The sequence below is a fragment of the Gopherus flavomarginatus genome, chromosome 1 (genome assembly GCF_025201925.1).
Source record: "Gopherus flavomarginatus isolate rGopFla2 chromosome 1, rGopFla2.mat.asm, whole genome shotgun sequence".
Lineage (NCBI taxonomy): Eukaryota > Metazoa > Chordata > Testudines > Testudinidae > Gopherus > Gopherus flavomarginatus.
Window position 1 is genome coordinate 316336642 of NC_066617.1, and position 23421 is coordinate 316360062.

At 46.0% G+C, this 23421-nt stretch overlaps 1 protein-coding gene across 1 annotated transcript; it reads left to right on the top strand.

The window, feature by feature from the left end:
* The first annotated feature begins 14309 nt into the window (after window positions 1-14309).
* On the top strand, window positions 14310-14915 carry CCDC70 (coiled-coil domain containing 70). Its single transcript, XM_050951709.1, has one exon. The coding sequence runs from the start codon at window positions 14310-14312 to the stop codon at window positions 14913-14915; it is 606 nt and encodes a 201-aa protein (XP_050807666.1).
* The last annotated feature ends 8506 nt before the right edge of the window (window positions 14916-23421 follow it).

A 23421-nucleotide genomic window follows, 5' to 3' on the forward strand; every position in this document is an offset into this window, starting at 1 on the left:
AAATTGAATAATTACACAATTGCATGTTTGCATGCACAACTGGGTGTTTAGTGACTTGGCTGCATGTATACATACATATGTGGCCTCTTGGTTCCTCCATAGGGATAGAGACAAAACCCACTGAAGTCAATAGAAGTCTTTTCATTTACTTCAGTGGTCACCGAATTGGGTCCTAGAGGCTGCATCCTGGCACTGTCCTAACTCCAGATGTTTGCTGCTCCTGGACCAGCTGTGAGTCTGAAGAGGGAGAAGTTAATTGAGAGTCAGTCCAGTAAAAGTAGATTCCTGAGCCATCCTGCATGGTGTGCCCTGTAAGAAATGTGAGTAGTAGTAATACCTCACACACAAATGTGTGAGGAACCAGAAATAAACTTGGGTCCCAAAGGATCACCACTCTTGTGCGAGCAGCCCAGTCAAGATAAAAACTTGTGAGGCCATCCCACTCTACAAAAGATCATGGAGAACAAAATCAGTGTTGTATAGTCACTAGGAAAAAAGGGGTGGTGTTTACAATGCCAAATCAGACTCAAAATAACTCACGGACAATTCCTAGTGGAGACAAGGCACAGGGTAGTTTTGCCTTGATGTAGCTGGTTGAGGCAAACCTGAGACCCTCCCCCACCAGTGTTTACCTCAACCAGCCACACTGAGGTGAAACTACCCTGTGCTTTGTCTCCATTCGCATTTTAAAACAAGAGAGCTAACTCGAGTTAGCTATCTCGTTTTACAGATCACACCTTTTCCCCCAGTGAAGGCTGGCTCACAATGTGAAAGCAAGTCTCTCTGAGCCCACCTCTACCTTCACCCTCTCTTTGTACAGGTTCATATAACCATACTGCAAGTCAGTGGAGAACCAGGCCCAGTGAGTGCATTTAGGAAATGGCTCCATCTAATCTGAGAATCTGTCCACAGGTTGACAAAGACAGCAGTAATTTTAAAACTGATGAATGAAATAGTGCTACTTTCTGTTGTAGAAACAATCATCTTATCCTAATGCGTTCAGAGAAAAAGCTTTTTATCATTTATTAATAGCAACGCATGTAGTTATAAGAAAAGAAGTTCAATACATCTTTCATTTTTCCATTGTTCAAGGCAAGACGTGTGAATGTTTAGCTCACAACTGCTTTGGTTAGCAGTGGAGGGGTGTATGTGAAATCACTTTAACTACTTTCCATAGCATTTAACGGCTAAGCCAAATGTGATCCCAGAAATTACAACATGCAATTATTACAATCATATCTCTCCAAAAAATAACAGGAGTAAAGGCCAATCCCCTCCCCCCCGAAAAAAGTCCATGCTGCAAAAATAGCAAGCCTAGATTCCTGCAAACCAGAGATGACATATTGGTGTTCACTAGCACAGTCAATGCTGTAGCTAGCACAGCTGATTCTGCTGGAGTTCACTGTAATTACAACTGCCATCTCTGTGAGAACTCAGAGAGGAGATGGGCAGCACCCCCAGGGATCCATACTATCCCCGCTTCTCTTCAATAGCTACATGAAACTGCTGGTAGAGACAGTGAGACACCATGGGGTAGCTGCCAGCAGTACACCATTTAACACTCAGCTCTGTGTAGGCTTGGCAGGATTCAATTTAAATCGAGAAGATGTCGGTAAACATTGATTTCAGCTCACACACAATGAGTGCAGCTTACCCCACCCACCTTGCACCTGCAGGAACTGGGCATCACCAGCCCTGTGGCAGTGCAGAAGCCCTCTGCAGCCCTGGAGTGAGGGTGCAGGGCCATGACAGCAGAGCTGCAGAGGGCTCTCTCAGGGCAAGTGACCATGATCCCCACAAGTGCAAGGTGTGGGGAAGGCTGCAGACCTAGTGAGGCAGAGCAGAGACCCCTGGTCAGAACTGCAAGAAGGTGGAGGAAGACATGCCTCTGGCCATGGGGGAAGTTATCCACTGCTAATTGGCTCAGGAGCCACTCAGCAGTGGGGATGATCTCCCTCTCAGCTGGAGTATCGTTGTTCTCCTTGCGCTCCAGGCTAGGGGTTTCTGCACTGCCCACCAAGCCCACAGCCTTCTCCACCCCTTGCACCCGCAGGGACCCAGAGTCATCAGCCCCATGACTATGCAGGGAGCCCTCTGCAGCTCCACAGCCCTGCTCGCTCACTCACCAGCCAGGAGCATGTGGGCCAGCCTCAGGCAGGAAGTGTTCAGCAGTTCAGCAGGGGGTGGCCTGCCCTGCCACCAAGGGCTCATCCTCCACCTCGCAGCCCTGGCCAGGGGGTCTCTGCTCCACTGGGCCAGCACCACAACCTCCCACACACCTTGTACCCAGGTGTTTTAGGCCCCTTGGCCACACAGGGAGCCCCCTGCAGTCCTGCTGTCAATGCTGCCCTAACTCTAGCCTCAGTCGCTTCATTTCCCACAGCTGTAAAAATCAAAATAATTAAATGAGGGGGGAATTAAAATTAAAAATCAATATTAACCATGGAAATTGCTAAAATAACAAACCCCAAATTCTGCCAAGCCTGACTATATAGCTCATTCTCTGCAACTGCCACCAGAATACAGAGAGGAAATTAGCTCTGGGATGGAGAAGAGCTGGCTCAAGCTGAGCCCAAGCAAGACTGAAGTGGTGCTGGTCAGAAAGGGGAAATGCTCTGAAGAGCTGGCCAAGATGTTGTCTCCACCTTCTAGTAAAGGCACAAAGCTCCCATTTGTCAGAGTTGTGTGATGCCTCAGGTGTCAGGAGTGAAGCCATTCAGCTGAGCCTGAGAACTAGCCAGCCCAGCCTCCAGGCAGATTAATGGGCTCAGCTGAGTTGTGGTAGGATCACCTCATTGGCCAGCTTGCCTGACTGGCTGAAGGGAGCTAGCAGGCCTGCTCTTACGTGCAGCAGCAGGTCACTGGCTGCTCAACACTTATGCCCACAGCTGTGATCATTTCTGTACCTGCCTTGTTCCTATCCTGCTTCCTTCTGACTCCAGCTCTGACCCTCAGCTTGACTACTGGTTCCTATCTCTGGCTCTGACCCTTAACCCCTCCAAACACTAGGACTGACTCCTGCTCCAATCAGCAATAGGGTTGCCAGGTGTCCATTTTTGACCAGAATGTCCAATTGAAAAGGGACCCTAGTGGCTCCAGTCAGCACCACTGACCGAGCCATTAAAAGTCCAGTTGACAGTGCAAGCAGGCTCCTTACCTGGATCCATGCAGCTCCCAGGAAGCTGCCAGCATCTTCCTGTGGCTCCTAAGCAGAGGAATGGACACAGGGGCTCTGTGTGCTGCCCCCGCCCCAGCACCAGCTCAGCAGCTCCCATTGGCCAGGAACCGCAGCCAGTGGGAGCTGAGGAGGTGGCACCCACAGGCATGGGCAGCGCACAGTAGTGCCTCAGAATCTCACTAGTTAGCACTATGCTCCAAGGTTCACTCAGTGGACAAGGATGTCCCTGTGAGACACTGGCTAGGATGGGAACTGATTGCATGAATATGTGATGCTGCATTGGGAACCACAGTAAAGACAGTTAAGTGAATGACAAGTGATTGACAGATACCAATTATTGACCAACTTTCCCATAGATAGTGATGGTGATACATGTTCAGGGTATGAAGCTCAATACCTCTCAGCATAATCCATAAATGCTCCCTATTTCTAAGTAAAGAGAAGAGAAGAATAAATGATCTCTTTGACACAAATAGGTGGTTGAGCTGGAGAAGCATTCATTCACTCAACCACACATCTCAAAACTTTCTCCCATGTTCAGAGCTCGCAGTTTTCTTGTCAGGGCAGCAGAACATTTTCTTGCCTGTGCTACAGGGGGTGAGGTTCCAGAGTTCGGCGATGTTCTTCCTGATTGCCTGTTTGAAGAAGATGACAGCCACTTCCTCCTTCTCCTTCCTCTCCCATTACTCTGGGGAAATTTGTGACCCAGCTCAAAATGACTATGACTTAGTTTCAGTTTAATTCCTGGGAAGCCCGTGTTATGAAATGGCACCTTAATTTTGGGAATCTTCTCTCCTTTAGAATCTAGCCATTTGTTGCCATGTTTCCAGCAGCCATACCATGGGAGAGAAGAAGCAAGTCAGTTTGATGATAAATATCTAGGCCCATTACATGGCTGGAAGAGCCAAGCATCAAATCTACCTGTATCATCTTAGTGCAGAGAAGTGGGTAGAGTATCAGGGAGCTAGTTACAGTTGCTTGACTCAGTGCTGGTTGGGCCCCAACATTAGTTAGAACAGCTATGGGGCTGCTCTAATTTACACTACTGGCAAAAGATACCTAAAGAACTTTATACCAATGGAGAATCAGTACAATGAATCTCTGCTCCACCCCACGGCATTCCCTGTCTGTGCCTGCTGTGTTTCATAAGCAGGTGGCACAGGAGCTGGTTCTGCTGCCTCCAGCAGTGTTACTCTAGAAAGGAATTCTCCTCTGCAAAAGGAATTCTCTGCCAGAATCCATCCACTCTCTTGTGTGACATGAAGTAAACACATGTTGCAAAGAATCTAGGCCTCAGTTTAGAATCCAGCCTGATCAGCCTGAAGATGAATAAAGAAATGAAAAGAGGGGAGAGGGGAAAGCAGACAGAGAGTGACAGAGATGAAAGAGTGAGTCAAAGGTGCTGGATCTGTTGATGATGGTGGCTGTGAACATTGTGCTGTCCTTCTCCTCTGCCTCTCTATTCCTGTTTATTTATTTTAGGGAAGACAGAGGGCTGAAATATCTAGAGGAGCTGGATATTTGCATATTTCAGTCCCTATCTTCACAGAGTAGAGACAGGGTAGAGAGATATGTGATATGTGCACTAGTGATTGAGAATGGCCAGAACTAGTTTTAGGGTTCCAAGCCCTGAAAGTGGCCTTTAAAGTGGTCTTCAACAGAAATCCAAAACAGAAACAGATTATCTCAATGTTACCTTGATCTCAGGCACAATTGGGTTATTCAGGATTTGTGTTTTAGTTTGCACTCACCACTGCTGTCCCCAAAAGAAAAAGTTTAAAATCAAGTGTAACCCTTCTGCCTTTCTGAGTTGGCAGCAACAAGGGCCGGGTTCAGTATCTAGGGATTCCATTTCAATAACACAATGCAAAACCGCCTCAAGCCCCACCCAGTGACATGGGACAATTACATACCACCCCCTCAGTGCCTCTGAGAGGCAATACTTCCCCTCTCGCAAGCACGGAGTCTGAGTGTAGCAAAATCCTTTTAATAAATGAAGGAAACAATGCGGCATTATGTTGGGGAAACACCGCAAACAGGATTCATAGCACAAACCATGAGCAAAAGACACCCCTCCCCCCTCCAGTAAGTTTGGCAGTATCCTTTTCCCCTCATGGTCTTGAGTCCAACAACCCAAAAGTCACTGTCCCTGGTCAGTGCAGCCCCAAAGTTTAAAAGTTTATCTGCAGAGTTTTACTTCCCAGCCTGGGGTGAGGGGGACGCAGCAACATTAAGGGGCACTTTACATGGTCTGAGACCAACTGCCCTGCCTCTCAATGGGGTTCTGCTGCAGCATTCACCGCGAGCCACTCTACCAGCCACTCTGCTCTACCAGCCATCCCATGAGCTGCTCCAGTCATCCCACAAACTGCTGTGCTCTGCCAGCTGCTCAGCAACATATCTTCAGGTCCCTACATAGCACTCAGTGATTTCAGCTCTTAGTAATTTTAGCTCTTTAGTGATTTCAGCTTATATTAGGTGAGCCTCAGTGCTGGTGCACCATTGGCCCAAAGTGAATTCAGCTCAGCAGCCTGTAACTAGACTCCTAATGGAATTAAAATTAGCTCTGGTATTCCACAGCAGAGAGAGGAGGAGGTGTAATTGATATTTCAGGCCCTTAAAAGGGGCCCATGTCATCAAGTACAATACCAATCTCCCAACCTCTCTCTTAATTCATTGGGTTTTGGAACCCATGTCCCTTGTCTACTGAGTGTTACTTAGTTGATGGCGAGTCCCTCTGTCATAAAACAGTTTCATTGTCCTTGATTCACATAATCAGGGTAACAACACTTTATTCTTCCTGCCCCAATAACAGAGAAACTGAGGATCCCACAGCAGCCAAAGTGACCATTTTGGGCTGTTGTGGGTTCATGCTAGCTGGGGTGAGTGTGCCTATGCAAACAAAATCAGCCCCTGAAGTTCTTTTCCACAACTCGCCTCGACCACCAGCTGTCAGGGGTAGAGTTCATCCTGACTCTGCTTACACAAGCACTGACATGAAAAATTGCAGTGTCCTGAGCTGGGTGCTCCATGTTACAGGAATTACAGAGCGCCAGCATCAATACGTAGAATTGCTTAGCTGAAGCTATAAAGATAATAATTTAGGCCAGATTCTGCCTGGCCCTGAGATATGTTTGCTGTAGAAGGAAAGGCACAGGGAGTTTCACTCTACAACTTTACTTCTCCCCCTGGGGTGCACAGCACCCCAAAGCAGGCAGGAATGGCATAAAAGTCCTATCCTTCCCACTGCACAACCTCAGTTTGGCTCTTAACTGAATCTCTTTGCTCTGCCCCTTTCTGAGACCAAAATGTTTTGGGACTGCTAGTGGCAACAGTGTAGACCACATCACTGTGTCATCGTTATCTGTGATGAGTAGATCAGGGCCACGAGGCTCCCAGCTGAGTGTAGGCTGCCCAACCAGCCTCCTCTGTTTCATGGACTGTTGGTTTCAGAACATGAAATATAGAAATACAAAGAAGCCGGTTGTCCAGTGATCAGAGCAGGGGCCCAAGAACCAGGACATCTGGATTCTAGTCTTGGCTCTGCTGCTAACTCATTGTGTGGTTTTGGCTGAGTCAGTCATTTCCCTCTGTGTCTTAGTTTTCTCATCTGTAAAATGGAGCTAATACTGACCCTCTGACCTCCCTTATCTAAGTGTTTTGAACGCCTATGAAGGGACGAGGGGTCTAGAACATGTCAGAGTGTTAACAGCTGGCATGGCTCCATATGCTCATGTTCCTCAGACCTTGCTGCTTCCTTGTGGTGTGAGAGTGAGTGAAATGCTTCTTTAAGTCCCATGTGGGACATGAGAGCCTCCCAGGTGCATCATCTCCATTCTAAACCCCATATTTCAAGTATTTTTGGAAACAAAATGATCCTTTGGCCTGAAAGTCTCAGCCACTTGTAATTAATAAAGATCTAGGGTTCCACAGTTCAGCCTAGTGTTTAGGTCAAGTCCCAGTTCAGGGAATTCCATTCCATACATTCTGCATGCTCACTTGAATACAGGTTTCTGCATCATTTCCTGTGCTCCATCCCCAGCCAGGGGTGGATAACATAGTTATTTTATATCCCATTCCTCACAGTGGCTGTGAAATGTACTTAATTAATTGTGCATGATTAGAATGTTCAGTGAGCACTGGTGATACAGACTGGCTGGTGCAACTGGCCAAAGGGAGCTGGTGGGTTCAGAGGCAGTTTAAAAAAAAAGTAACTAGTTATTCATGGCTTTGAGATTTAAGTTCTTGTGGTTAAAATACTGGATCAGGACTCAGGAGATCTGAGTTCAATTCCTAGATCTGTCAGACTTCCTGTGCAACATTGGTCAAGTCACTTAAACGGTGTTTCCAGTCTTCATTGCAAAATGGACATAAAGATTCTTCCCTTTGTTGGTTTTATTTTTTAAGCTATTTGCATCAGGGATCGTCTCTTGCGAGGTGTTTGCACAATACCTTGCAGAATGGAGCTCCTATCTTAATTAGGGCCTCTAAGTGCTACGACAATATAAATAATAATTATAGATGGCTGGTATGATTGAGTGGAGCGTTCCACAATGGAACACTGTGGGCTCTTTGTCCTTTGGAATCTTTTCACATTGCATGAAGTTGTTGCTATGGTAGCAGCATCCACAATACAGGAGCCATCTACGTGGGAGACAAGAAGCAGGTCTGTTCAGATCTGAATAATGTCCAGGCACATTCTCTACTCCATGCAGCTTCCTACCAACCCTCTAGTTCCCCAAAATTGGCTCACTCTATCCCTCAGGCCTTTCTTCCCCAAAATATTTGTTACAGCCTCTCCTTCTAACCTTCTACCCCATGCTTTGCGAGAAGGAGCCTGTTCTCTTCAGCTCTATATGACAGGCCAATAACGTTTAACCAGTGGCAGAGAGAGGGACGATTGGTGTTGAACATCAGTCCCAGGTTGTGGGGCTGCCACTGCTGGCAGGAGGAAAGGAGGGCTGCAGAATCTAAGCCCAGCAGGTCTGTTCGGCCCCTTAGACATTGAATTTGATTTGGTGGAGGAAAAAGAGATCATTAAAGGAGTAGGGAGAGGAGGAAACTTATCGTTACCGCTGGCAGCTCCGCTGATAACAGCAAGAATAGGAACATATTGGGTAGTCAGGAATTCCAAGTTCCCTGCTTCACCAAATCACCTCTATGCCCAGTCATTCACTTTCTATCTGATAGATTACGAGATGTGCCAGACAAAAGAGGACTTTGGCTATAGTCCCCTCACATGTGGATAAGTGATGATTTTCTCCAACTTCAGAAAGCGGGTGAATACATTTTGCTGTTTCCATCCACTGGCAGCCTCCTTCAACTATACAACCCCCCAGAAGAGATATATAAGAAAAGGCAGGAAAATAAAGCCTTCTAGGAAGATGTAAAGGCCTTTTGGGAGAAGGCTAAGACCGATGGGACAAGAAAAAGACCTACTAGGTCTTCTGGGAACAAGTTCAAGCCATCAATAAGCCATATGAGAGGAAGAAAAGGCCTTTTAGAAGAAACAAGAGACCTGCCTGGAAGATCAAGACCCTTTCTTGGTCTAGAGCAACATGTCTGAAGTGTTTTGGAATAAGGAACTGCCCTTCATATAAATTGACTTCTGAATCATCCTGACTGAAGAAAGAGATATTTGGGTGGAACAAGATGTCTTCTCGATGAAAAAATGTGCACTTCAGGAGCTGGAGAAGGCTCTGAAGAAGGCGAAGAAGTAAGTCCGTCGGGAAGGTGTAACTGGTGCCTCGGAGCATATAGATGGAACTCCAACATTCAATACTAAAAACACTGTAATAAATTTGTGGTTCTTTCCTGTAGAGCTTGATAATTTTCTCAGTGCTGCATATCTTGACTATTTGGAACTTCATAGTGGAAGCAAAGATAGATCTGTAATCCAGCTTCTCCAAAATAAGCACAGGCTCTTATCACTTGAGCTAAAGGAAAAGGAGCTATTAGCAGCACAGGGCTTATGACACACAATTAAGCAATTATGATTTGAACCAATAGAGGGCAGCAGTACATATACTCACTAATGCATTACAAGTTATTTTGCTTGTGATATGTACATTGTACATGTGCTTAATATGGACCATCTCTGTTCCTCCCTCTAAGGCTCTTTATACTGTTTATTTTCTTCTTTCTTGGCCCCAACTTTCCATCCTCCCTTAAAAGCCCTCAAGCAATTTTTGCACACTCTGGCTCCAATTTCTCACTCTCCACTTGGAACTTCATTTCATTCGTTCCTGATTCTCCTCTGCTCTATCTGTTATCAAAGCAGCTGACACATACAAGTGACTCAGGATCAAAGATGCTATAATGGAAAGAACACTGTGACTCACTCTTAACTTAGCTGAAACACAAAAGATAGACTCCTCTACATTTAAAGGTTAATAATGGAGAAAACAGACTGACAATCTCTCCTTTCAGTTAAGTAGCTATTGTACATGCCAAAGCATCAGTATTTATATTATACTGCATATTGTTACATTGTAGATAACAGATATACTGAAAACCATATGTGGACAGAAGCCCCACTAAAATCAATAAGCATTGGTCAAGATTTTCAGAAACAGGAACTCAATCCATATTTGGGCACTGTGGTGCGGCTTTGCTGCGGTTCGTCCCTCAGTGGGGCTGTGGGGTATCCCACCGCCTCGCTCTAGTTTGCCGGCTGTTGGCTCTGCGGTCGTGGGGAGTAACGCACACTTGGTTAGGGGCTCAGGCCCTTGGACCGGGGGCTGAGTCAATAGTCAAATGGCAGCCCAGGCCCTAGGTCAGGGCGGGGCAGCCAGCAAACAGTCAGGGACTCAGGCCTTTCAGCAGGGACTGAGTCAATAATCAGTTAGCAGGAGGTCCTAGCCTCTCCAGGCCAGGGAAAAGGGGGAGTCTGCCACCCAAGGAGTGAGTGACAGTGGGGATGCAGGCCCTCCCACTCCACTGCGTCCCAGTCCGGGGCCCTAGCAGCAGCAGAAACTCACTGCTGTCAGTGGGGATCCTGGCTGCAACACACTGACATTGGCTCTGGCAGTGTTGCAGCCAGACTGGGGTCAGCTGCCCCCAGGCTACTTCCACACTCCCCCTCGTAGGATACCTGGGTCGTGCTAGCGTCCTCGATTGTCTCGAACACCATCAGCTCCTCTGGATACGTAGCACAGGGCAGGCTCGGCTCCTCCTCGGGGTAGCTGGCACCGGGCAGGCTCGGCCAGTCCTCCTCGGGGTAGCTGGCACGGGGCAGGCTCGGCCAGTGCTCCTCAGGGTAGCGAGCGAGGGGTCGGCTCAGCCAGTGTGCCTCGGGGTAGGCTTGGCTGGCCAGGTGCGGGCTCAAGCTGGCTGCGGGCTGCTGCTGTCTCCCAAGAGGGAGCTCGGCCACAGACGTCTGGTCTCTGCGGCGGCTGGTTCTCAACTGAGTTCTGCAGGTGAGCTTTTATTCTTCCGGGTCTGCGCCGTGACCTCTGAGGGGCGGGTGCAGGACCCAGTGGCTCCACCCATGTTGGTGTCAGGGGAGGTCCGTCTCTCGGCTGGGCTGTGGGGTATCCCCCCGCCTTGCTACAGGCACCTACTGTAAATAATTGGCCTGATTTTTCAAAAGTGCTGTGCACCCAGCAGCTCCCACTGATCTCAGAAATCAGGCTACTTATTTACAGTAGGTGCCTACATATGGCTTTAGGAGCCTAGCTTTACTTTTTTATATCTTGGCCTTTGTGCCACAGGTTTATGATCAGCTGGGCCCATTAAGCTTAGTTATAGCTCCAGCATGACATGTATGTCTCTATTTTCTTCATAGAATGTGTTTTTTAAATGGGAGATGCAATAGTGTGATTATTACATTAGGTTCAAGCTTCATATACATACAGTAGTAAAACCAAAATATTTATATTTGCCTAATGTTTAAAGTATGTTGAGGCAAGCCGGTTTTGTTAAGGTCCCTCAGCAGGAATCCTTAACCCAACAATGCAACGTAGCTTATTGTGGTTTTATAGTTCTATTTATTACACTCTGTGAACAGATGATCATTTACAGTAAGGTATGAGAGGGGAACCCAGATCCATTCTTGGCTCCTCCCTCATTCACCTCCACCCCAATGACCACCATAAGCCCATTTCAATATTACTTAGCTTTGGGTCATTGGTGTTGTACTTGTGAAATGACATCACTATAGGTGACCTGAATCTTAGCTAGGCAATCCCCACAGGGCATCAGACATCCAGTGGGGTTAAAGCCCACACTTGTGTAAGTATTGTACAGTCTCTCTTAAATTTGTTACAAATGTTATGGTTTTGGTAGTACATCTATTGTTATTAAGCAAATTACTGTGTGTCCCTGGGGTTTGACTTCCTGATGTCTAGAGATGTTCACACCATCAAGAAAAAACAAGGCAGATACCATTTTCACTCTGCTCCTGTTGGTTGGAGATAGGGCAAGAAAAGGAAAAGTATGCAGTCCAGAAAGTGAGACACTTAGACCTAAGGAAGAGAGAAGAACATAAGAATGGCCACACAGGTTTAGACCAAACGTCCATCTAGCCCAGTATCCTGTTTTCTGACAGTGGCCAATGCCAGATGCCCCAGAGGGAATGAACAGAACAAGTTATCATCAAGTGATCCATCCCCTGTCACCCATTCCCAGCTTCTGGCAAACAGAGGCTAGGGACACCATCCCTGCCCATCCTAGCTAATAGCCATTGATGGGCCTATCCTCCGTGAAGTTATCTAGTTCTTTTTTGAACCCTGTTATAGTTTTGGCCTTCATAACATCCTCTGGCAAGGAGTTCCACAGGTTGAGAGTGCGTTGTGTGAAAACATACTTCCTTTTATTTGTTTTAAAACCTCTGCCTATTAATAGAAATATCAAATGTGAGATACTTAATCTGAAAGAAGACTAGCTATATTTGTGCTCCTTATTGGCTGCCATCAGTCTATTGGTGATTAGACTGATAAGGGTAAGAAACTCAGAATGAAATCCTTCTCATTTAATACAGTATCTGATTCTCCCTCTACATGATACAATAACTCCCATTAAAAGCTCTCTGTGAATTACTTGTCTCCTGAGATAGGGGAATCGTGGCCTTTGGATTCCTCCAATCCCCTGCTGGAAGAGAGGAAGAGATGTGAGAGGAAAAGGTTCCTCCTGAGCGATAAAAGTTAAAGCGTGGCTAGGTTGTGAGTATGAACAAATGGAACAAGTGCTGACACTCACTCAGAGGCAAGGTATGGTGTGAGTAAGTGTGGGTCTTTTATTTAAGACTCAAACAATCCTGTCTTCTGTTTGCTAACTCTGCTTCTGAATCCTTCCTTCCTGGACCCTCAGGGAAGGAGCAGGCTGAAGCAGCTGCAGTGCATGGAATGGCAAAATTCACCTCCTGCTGCTGCTATGTCATTGCTCTTCAAAAGTCTCCCAAAGGGTTGGGACTGAGTGGTCACTGCCACTCCTCCAAGGATCCCTCCCTCTCCCCAGCATAGAGCATATGTTGGGGTCAGGTCTGGCACCCTTTCCCCTTTGTTTTCAGGCAAGTTTCTTATTAGTATGGAGATAAATGGGATTGAACTTTCCTTTTCCCACTGACTGCCACCAACAGGGATCCCAGAGGGTGGGAAAGGAGGAGATGCTACTTACTGGTCTCCTTGATGAAAAGGGCTTTCCTCCCTAGGAGTCCATAAGAGGGGTGGGTGCAAAGGAGCCACTGCCAGCAATCACCTTTGTTGAGAAGAAATCGCTGTTGTTTCAGTGACTACTGAGAGCCTCGCAGGGAGTGGGGATTGAGGTGTGCTGCTAGGAGCCCTGCAAGGATGCAGTGGAACATCACTTCTATCCCCCCTTTCTCTTCCCCACTCTAGGCAGCACATTCACAGCCTCCCAGCTTTTGCTATGCCAGTGAATGGTTAATCTCCCTTCTCAGGAGAAGGCCAGAGAATTAGCAAAGCAGTATCAGAGGAGTAGGTGAGCCCAGGAGAACCAATAGTTCCTCTTCATCCACAGGGCTCCAGGCAGTGGTTCTCTCCAACTGTGGGGCTGCTAGACACATAGCTCATCCTAATGGCTGTGAAAGAGGCTAGAAGTGGCTTCTTTCATTCACTCTGTCCCCACTCATCCTGGTGATCACTGCTAGCAGTGGCATGGGGAGTGGATGGTTGGAGTGGAATGGATGATGTTAGAAGACCATCCCCATAGATTCCCACATCCACATCAAAGGTTATTGGAAGGACCTACTGGGTACTATCCTGGTAAGTCCCTTCAACACCTAGATCTCACATGAGGAGAGGGGAAATCAAGGAAGAATGGGGTTTAAGGTATCACACACTTCCCATCTCCTTGATAATCACCATTGGCAAGAGAAGGCACCATTCCCTGCACTGCCCCTGCTATCCTGGAGCCTCTCCTAAGTTTCCAGCAAAGGGGAGAAGAAATCATGTATAATCAAATGATGAAAAGACATTTTATTTATAAAGCACCCTGCTCTGGATCCTGAGGCATTGTACAATAATTCATAATAAATATAACAGTACAAATAAGTAATTAGCTTTTCTCTCAATTCAGGAATTATGAGGCAGAGTTAGTCAATAGAAAACCAGATTGTTTTCTCTCTCCATTGGTTGGGAAATTAATGATTCTGTGTGCCTCCATTTTGAGATGCCTACTTCCAGGGGCCTAATTTTTGGAGGGTAAGTGCTCAGCACTTTCAGAAACCCCAGATCCCTGCCAAGATCTCAAGTTGGGCACTCAAAAACAGAGGCACCCAAAATCATTTTTGAAAATGACTTTGGAAAATCTTGGTCCAGATGTTACACCTACAATGAGCTACAGGATCCCTGCCCAAATACTGCACTAATTGATGCTATATAAGTGCCATCCAAAGAGAAGGCTTTTCACTTTGTAAATATCTGTATTCTGGTGAAGCCATATGTAAAACCCCTCAGTCCCCTCTCCCAATTTATACAATTACTGCATATGTTTGAGCAATTCCAATTACGATAGTCATTGCTGACATCTTGACACTTCTCTATCTGATGGGCTATAGGATGTGACAGGCTGGACTGGGCTTGGACCATGCCTTGCCCTCACAAGGCTCCATAAGTGATACGAGCTTTCATCAAGGTTGGCAAGTGAATGAATAAACTGCCATTGCCTCTAGATGTCCTACACCTCCCGCCAGAAACAGCTCATCAAGAAGCTGTGGGATGAGAAAGTTTTTCGGAAGGAAATCAAGGCTTTTCAGGAGAAGATCAAGGGCTTTCAGGAGAAGATGAATGCCTTTCGGGAGAAGATCAGGGCCTTCAGGATGGCGATCCAGGCTTTCTGGGAGGAGGAAAGCCCCATCTGGGAGGAGGAAAATGCCTTTCGAGAGGCAGAAAAGACTTTCCGGGAAGAAGCAAAAGCCTTCTGGGAGGGGTACAGGGATTTCTGGAAGGGGTATAATGCTTTCTGGAAGAAGGACAAGGCTTTCTGGAAGGAGAATCAGTTCCTCTGGGAAAAGGAGAAGGTTCTCCTGGACGAGGACAAGGTCCTGTGGGCAGAAGAAAAGGCTCTCTGGGCAGATGAAAAAGCCCTTCTAGAAGAGGAAAGAGCTTTCTGGGAGGATGAGGAAGCCCTCCGAGAAGATGAAAAAGCCCTCCAAGAAGATGAAAAATCTATCTGGGAGGGGGCATTTGGCCCTCTGAGAGGAGAACAATTACTGCTAGCTGTAGTTATCAATGCTCCTGGGGATCATGGTCCAGATATTCTTAGAGGAAGAGGGTAGCCCGAGGGAATGAAAAGAAGGTGTAAATTATTCTGCTGGATTCAAAACCAGTATTTGGAAAGCCACATGTGATGAAGCAACTGTGTAATTAATCAGTTACTCTTTTTGCTTTGATTACCCTTCTGAAATAGCCTCTTCGACCCCAGAAACCTGATAAAAGCCTAAAGGAATTTCAGTAGAATTATTTTACAGTGTCATTTGCTTTAAGATGATTGCATTTAGGTTCTCATTACATTATTTATTGCTCTGGGATCTTGTGTATGGGTAAATGGAATGAAGCTATCATGCACCACCCCAGTTTCCAAACCTCTCACCTGTAAAACAAGAGGTTGATGTTCAGTAGATGCTAACACACCAGAGAAAGAGGATTTACCGGCTCAGTCCAAGATCATCATAATTATAAATCTGTCAGTCACTGCTGATCCACCAGTGTAATTTGAGTCAGTGGAGTTACACCAGCATATCACTAGAGTAAGGCAGTGGTGTTTTAGGCCCCTCTTTATATTTAAGAGACATTGTGCTAAAGTCAGCAATGAGAAAACTCTTGCTCTTCCCCAACATTATGCTTTTGATCTTCCTCCTCATTGCTCTCTGGAGTCTGATGTGGATAGGTCAGGGTTCGGCAAACTCTGGCATGCGGCTCGCCAGGGTAAGCACCCTGGTGGGCCAGGCCAGTTTGTTTACTTGCCACTTTGGCAGGTTAAGCGGACCACGGCTCCCACTGGCCGCAGTTCACCGTCCCAGGCCGATGTGGGCGGCGGGAAGCGGTGTGGGTGAGGGATGTGCTGGCCACAGCTTCCCGCTGCCCCCATTGGCCTGGAGCGGCGAACCGCGGCCAGTGGAAGCCACGATCGGCCGAACCTGTGGACGCAGCAGGTAAACAAATTGGCCTGGCCCGCCAGGGTGGTTACCCTGGTGAGCCACATGCCAGAGGTTGCCAACCCCTGGGATAGGTCTTTGTTGGTCATCCCTTAGTTTCTTCCAGGATTCCAGCTCCATCTGTCTGGGTCTCACCCCTGAATCACTACATGGGAAGATGATCCGTTGAAAATTGGGAGGGAGCAAGGAACCCAACAATGGTAGGAAAAAGATGTCAGTCAGAGAAAGAGGTGGGAGTGGGTCAGTCTGAAAGGGAGAAATAAGACAGTAGTGGGAGGGAGCGTACATGTTGGGAAGTGGGATGAAAGGGTACGTACATAGACATGGATCATATCTAGCTTCAGAGCTGCCATTGTCTGACACAAAATAGGGAGCACTATCCTTTCCTGGGAACTCATTCCTCATGAGCTCCTTATAGAAAATCCTAGATAACCATTGTGTGCGATGTGTAGTCAATGTCCATGTCCCTGTCTGCAACAAAGGCAAGAAAAGAAACTTTGAACAGAACTCTGGGGATGTCCAGTTTTCAGGGAAGACATGAGTACCACAGTACAGAGCTTGTTCTCTCGCTCTTTCGGATCTCACAGACTATTTTTGAAGAGGAAACAAAATGCTCTTCTCTAGACTCACCAAATTCAGAGCTGTGTAAGTTGTTACAGAAATAAATCTTTTATACTTTTTCTCCATTGTTGCAACTAGAGGTTGGATGAAAAGGGGAGAAGGACAAAGGCAGACTGTGAAAAACGTTAATCAGAGTCAACCAGGTAAACACTAAGAGTCAAAGTTGTTACGTGTGCATCTGTTGTGGTAGCTTTAGTAACATATTCGAAGTTTAGACAGTGTTTTAAGTTTTAAAGGTTTACACCATAATGGGAGAGTCCTTTACAATCCCTGCTAAAGAATTTGGAGACGTCTGTATTTGTTAAGTATGTATACAGGATAAGTCAAGCACACCTTCAAATACAGTTTTGACATTTGTGATTTGCTGAAGAATGAGCTAGACTCTTCTGGTTTATTGTGTTCAGAACAAATTGTACACAAAGCCTTGTCTTAGAAATACATGAATACACAACTCCTGATGAATACCTTCCCCATGAAAACCTTCTCATTAACTGGCTCAACCAAAGTAGGAATGTTTTGCAACCTCCTATTATAGTCATAAATAATATAGATGGAAATGCCCCATTAGACCATCCAGTCTAACATCCTGCAAATTCAGGAGCGTTCCCTATTATACATTTTAGATCTGTATCATTAGACAATGCAAAAAGAAAAAAAAATCCTTCACAAGATAAGAATATTCAAAAGGCACCTGTCATTTCATATATTTTAATGTAAAAAAAAATCTGGGAATTTATCTCTATTATTTAAATCAGCATGTCAAATTAACATCCATTTAAACTAAAATTAGATATGTTTTTCCTTACGAAGAACTTGAAGTACATGAAATGCTTTTAGGAGAGATCCTATTCATTTTTTCTCATATAGCCAAGTAGAGTGTTATCAGTGATAGTGCTGTCATTACAATACAATGGTTGTGCTACTTAAGGAGTTACACAACACAGTGCAGAAAAGCCAGAAGTTTAGTAGGAGAAAAGGATACAACACTATGCTTTCAAACCTCTAGTAGCTCACCTTAAAACACATTTAGCTTAAAATATGCATGGATTTCAGGGGGGGCATTTGGACTGGCCCTTGTAAGCCTATGGCTTGGGAAGGGGGTAGGCTTGGCTGGCTGTTTTCACAGGCTTTTTCTCCGGGAAAGGGCAGGGATATTTAAATTTAGAAGGGGCTGAGGGCCAAAGGATGAGACTGTGATGGAAAAGTGGGCTGTCTGGAACCATAGTAAAATCTGAAAAATGCTTCACGACCATTTAATTAGATTTAACTCATGTTTTAAAATCATCACACAAATTAAAGTTGGCTTCTCAAGCCTTCAGTGAAGCACTACATTTACATCCTTTGTGGTTTCTTATAATTTTGCACAACTCTGTTAATGAACTTCTCAAATGCAGTGTGTTCATCTTTGGTGGCTTCTTGCATGCCCAGTACTTCCAATCCTTCAGTTGATATGCTATTAGTTCATTCACATGATCAGGCAGAAGGCGACTTCTTTCAGAACACTAAATTCTCTTCAGTAATGAAAAAGAACACTCACCTGTAGCTGTTGTGACTGGGAGTAGCAAGAGCTGAATTCCTACTTTCATCCGAGGAAACACAGCACAAAGATTGGGTTGAGCCACTAGTGATGATAAAAAAGAACTTGAAGTCAAATCTTCATTCATTCATCATATGACATTCCACTCTGTGTTCAAATTTTCTATTCTGTCCTGATCACATGGCAGCCCCATTGCTGGCAATGCTTCACTCCACTCAACTGTTGGTGTTTTATAAGACAGGCATCTATAAAAGCTACATAGAGGGTGAGCAGAATCCAGAAGTCATTTTTGTAGATTTGTAAGAATCAAGTCTGTATTTTTTTCAGCTGGGTTAACACTTCTTGTCCTCTTCACTTAAGTCAACTTCTGGACTGATGTCTTTGCTTCTTCCAGTGCATTTTCAATGGATATCTCTCTGATTGAACCAAGTGTAGCTTCTATTGCTGGACAAAGATCTACTACAAAGATCTACTACTGTTGTAGCAGATGCCTGGATGGCATTGTTTAATGACCCAAGTGGTTTCAACAGTAGATTTACAAAAGAGAGAATGGCAGTAGTCTTCTCTGAACTTAGTAACAAAAGTAGTCCACCAGCCTCACTACTTAATCAGTCCCATCTTGGTAGATACTTTCCAAAGCCAGCAATAATTGCTGCAGTAATTTTAAGACATCAACCAAGGATCACTCATGGGAAAGCCAATGGGTTTTCCCAGGTTGGACTAATTTGAAATTCAGTCCCAGAGCATCTTGTATTTTTCCCCAAGATGTTCACACTTTTTGGACTCTTGTTGAAAAAAAAGAGTATTAAGAACCATTACATTTATGACTTTTAAAAGGTCTTTTGACGATTCAGCAACTTGTACTGTTGCTAGTTGAGTAGATCATAGAATTGCAGGACTGGAAGGGACCTTGAGAGTTCTTCAAGTCCAGTCCCCTGCACTCAAGGCAGGACTAAGTATTATCTAGACCATCCCTGACAGGTATTTGTCTAACCTGCTCTTAAAAACCTCCAATGATGGAGATTCTACAACCTCCCTAGGCAATTTCCTCCACTGCTTACCTACCCTGACAGAAAGTTTTTCTTAATGCCCAACCTAAACCACCTTTGCTGCAATTTAAACCGGTTGCTTCTTGTCCTATCCTCAGAGGTTAACAAGAACAATTTTTCTCTCTCTTCCTTGTGAAAATCTTTTATGTACTTGAAAACTGTTATCATGCCCCCCTCCGTCTTCTCTTCTCCAGACTAAACACAATTCTTTCAATCTTCCCTCATAGCTCTTGTTTTCTAGACCTTTAATCATTTTTGTCACTCTCCTCTGGATTTTCTCCAATTTTTCCACATCTTTCCTGAAATGTGGTGCCCAGAACTGGACACAAAATACTCCAAATGAGGCTATATCAGCACAGAGTAGAGCAGACTACTACATCTACTGGCCTCCCACTGACATCAAGATATTTTACACAATAACTTAATACTTGATGCCCATTTGCACTGATGCATTCATCAGCCATGTATGCAATTTTTTTTAATGTGATGAAAGAGTTATTCACTTTTTCAACTGCTGAGTCTTTCACTGTTGCACTGTGAGCATTTGCCAGTCTTGTTTGGAACCACTGTCCAACTTCAGGGTTAACAAGTTGTCTTCTAGTTAGTAGTGTGTGGTATCTTTTGCTTAAATAGAATAGATGTGACAGCCATGTCTGTTTGCATAAACTTTGTTGTCTCCAGCATTCTTAACAACCTCATAAAGTAATTTTAAAATTGGCTTTGACAGTGACTGGCTTATAAGGCTTTCTGCATGTCTATGCAGTCTAGAGGCTTGGTGTTTTGGTGTTCATGTAGTTTGTCAGTATTGGCTTTGCTGATCAATCTGGCAAACCAAGCTCCTCCAATTTTACCAATTGTAGCAGTAGGAAGCTTTCCTTCTTCGTAAGCTTTTTTGCAAGTGGCGCAGTAGTTGTCATCTTTTGTAACGTCAATAAATGGGAAAAGGTTTGACCAACAAACATCAGGAACTGCCTTTAGGTTGTGGAGACACTGTTTCTTCGGTAGGTAGCTGTATGTGTGCCTCGGGCTGTTCAGAAGTAGATACACCACTTGAACCAGATGACGTGTTTGTATATTCTTGGTTTTTGTTATGGTCTTCACCTTGGTTGGTTTGACCACTGCGTGGGTGTGGATGATGGGGGAGTTCAGGGAGATGTAGGGAAATCCCTGTGGTACATAGGGCCCACCCAAGGCTTCAGGTTTAAGTAGAACTCAGCTGGTACATAAGCCTTGTGGTCGGTGAAACTCCCCTAATTCTGGCAGTTTCTGAGGGGTTTTTTTTAATGAGCATGAGTAAAAGAAATGCTATAAGAAAGAAAGCTCAGCTATATTCAGCACCCCTGCAATAAATACTGAATGGGACCAGATCAACAGCCATGACAGTTAGCAGGTAAGAAAAATGTTCTCTCTCTTGTTCAAAAGCATGTCTGCTGATCTGGTGCAGGTGGGTCATAGCTCATGGTGAGAAACTGAATATATACCAGATGGAATAAAGATGTTAAAAGCATGTCTCCCTCCTGCCCCCAGCTCCCCAAAAGGATTAAATAGGAAAAAAATTGGAGCAATCTCCTCCCTAAATTAAGCATATGAAGATGCTAGAAGGCCAACCTTACAGTGCTTATGTTGTAGAAGGGATCCAGGCAGGTGCTACAGAACCTTAGGAAAGTACACACACCAGGCTCAATTCACAGCTCTCTTCGGATGGTGCAGTCTGATCTAAACCTGCACTGAGGAATCCTCCAGCAGTGGGCAGTTTCTGTAGCAGCTGCTATGCCACCCCCCTCCACATTCCAATCTCACACCAGTTCAAACCCAGAGAAAATCCATTGATTTAACCAAATGTGCATGGAGTTATTCCAACTTCACTCTAATGCAAATGTCCTCTTGGGCTTGCTTGTACAGCTATAAGAAAGGGTAATTAAAGAGGTAGGGAATCAGTCCTCAAAACATGCTACTGTAACATGACAGTGGGTTCAGGGATACACCCCATACACTTGAGAACTTTTATAAACAAAACGGGTTATTTGGCAACAGTGCCATTTAGTCTAAATTAATGAAATAAAACAAAATATAGCCAAGAAGCGTTTGATTGCTTACCAAAGCATGTGCATTTTGAATAGATCTGTTGATATGTAACAGAGACTAATGGGAGAGTGTTTGAACTGCACACACTGGATCCAGAGGGCCTCTCTTGCTTTAAGTTTAAAACAAGCCATGAAGTTTTGCATCCTTGTGATGTAATTGTGGGTGTGTATTAAAGGTCTCTGGCGATGTTCAATGTATTAAGCATGGGTGCGATTGAGGGATCTGGGAGAGAAGATTATGACACATGCAAATTCCATGTCGTCTTTCTGATGGGAGCCATAATGATCATCTCCTGAAACAAGCGCTAAGGCAGAGAAATCCTTGTGGAAGTTGAGGATAACACCTCATGTATATTTTTTCATAGCCTCAAAGGCCCATGCAAACCATTCATTTTGCTCAGCAATGGGAGAAGGTTCAGGAGGTGGGAGTCCTGTCATTTGCACCCAAAGTTTGCTATAGGAAGAGTCTGAGCAGCCTGGGGAGGGATGGACACCGGATGTCTCAATCTTCAAGTCTGCCAATGTGTGACACAAGCCACCAAAGGTGTGACAAACGGCCAAAGCATGACAAATGGCCAAAGCCGAGGTACCCTTGTTCTGTTGCATGTCGGGCCATAATTGGCAATGATAATGGTTTTTCACCGTACGAGTTCAATAACAAGTTTGGCAACCAGACGGATGGGTGGTGTCCCAACAGTTGCTCAGGGACTGGTGGGTTTGAGGAGAAGGGCTGTGCCTGGGTTTCTCTGGGCACTAGAAGAGGGATTTAGGGGTAGTCTCTTCCCAGGTTGCCCCCAATGCAATTAATTCAGGTTAGGCCACCTCCCATTGGGCAGCCCCACCTAGAATTGCCCTCCTGTGGGAGGCTATGGTATGACAGGCACACCTGCCTCATTTCCCCTCCTTCACTGTCCCCCAAAATAGGTCAAAGAGTCTTTCTGTGTATCAGTGGAGGTTAAGCTAGGCCAAAAGAAAGCCCCAGCACATAAACCAGAGCCCCATTCTCATAACCATAGTCCAGGCAATACATAAAGTAAAGGTGTCCCCCAGCATCCCTCAGCACCCCACCCCAGCTCTCCACTACAGCTCTAGGGTTCAGCAGCACCACACCCCAGCTCCCCTCTGGAGTCCCTCAGCACCATGGCCCAGCACTCCAGGATGGCTCCAGGGTCCCTCACCGTGCTTCACTCCCAGCCTTCAGCCCCCTCTGGCCTTCTGAGAGCCAACAGGCATCTCCCTCTGCTGCTCTCAGCCTTCAGCTCTCTCCTGCCTTCTCTGGCCATGGCTATCTGGGTTAGCAAGTCACCCTCACTCTGGCTTCCTGGTAATTCCTTCCTCCATCCAGGGAGTGCCAGCAGAGAGCTCTCTGCAGCTTTTCCCAGAGACCTCCTCCAGCCTCCTGACTGTCTCTTACCAGTTCTTCTCCCCCTCAGATTCTCCCAGGCACTGTCCCACCCTCTCACTTGGCCAAACTGGGAGCGGGCATGGGGGAGGGCTGGACCTACTTCATTTACAGGGGCCAGCCATATTGAGACACCCCCACCCCAGTAGACAATGAATTCAAGTCCCCCTGTCTCACCCTATGCCAATGCAATTGCTGCTGCCCCCTGGAGGTAATTACTGCCACTCCTTTCCTCCCCTCTGAGAGCAGTAACGGGGAAGTAAGGGAGCAGTCGGGGCTGAAGAAAGGGGAAAATAGAGAGTGGAGCCTTCCAGCCTGTGACCAGCCCAGCACCTCAGGACGTGCTCCTCTTCCGGCTTCTCCTCTCCCTTCTGTGAATAATGTAGATGCCCAGCTACTCGCTCACTCCTCCATTACCCAAACACGCCTTGTGGTGCCTGTGCCTCCCTCCCTGGGACCTTCTCTTTGCTGCTTGGAGGGAAGGGAAAGGGAGAGGAGTGAACAAGAGAGGAGCAGAGGTGTGAGGCTGCTGGAGGAAGGTCTCCCCCTCCTTTTCCCATCCTCACTACCCAGCTACTGCTGCTCCAGGGGGTTGCAGGACACACTGAGAAGGTGGGGCAGTGGGACAGGGAGCCTGGGCACAGGCAATGGAGAAGGTACAGATGAAGGCTCTGCTTGCTCTTTCCATTGCCTCCTCCTCTGACTTGGAGGGGCTGTTGCACCATCAGGAGATTGCACACAAACCAGTCATCTGTCTCGGTGGCCGCCCACAGGTGGCAGCATTTTGCTTTGCCTTGTCCCTCTCCTCATGCACTGGAAAGAGCGTGCGCCAAAAGGATCCCAAGGGCCAAGCTACCAAACGAATGGCCAAGAAACCTAGAAGTCCTATCTGCATATAATGCTCAAGGCGCCTTTCCCTCCTCCTCCCCCCACC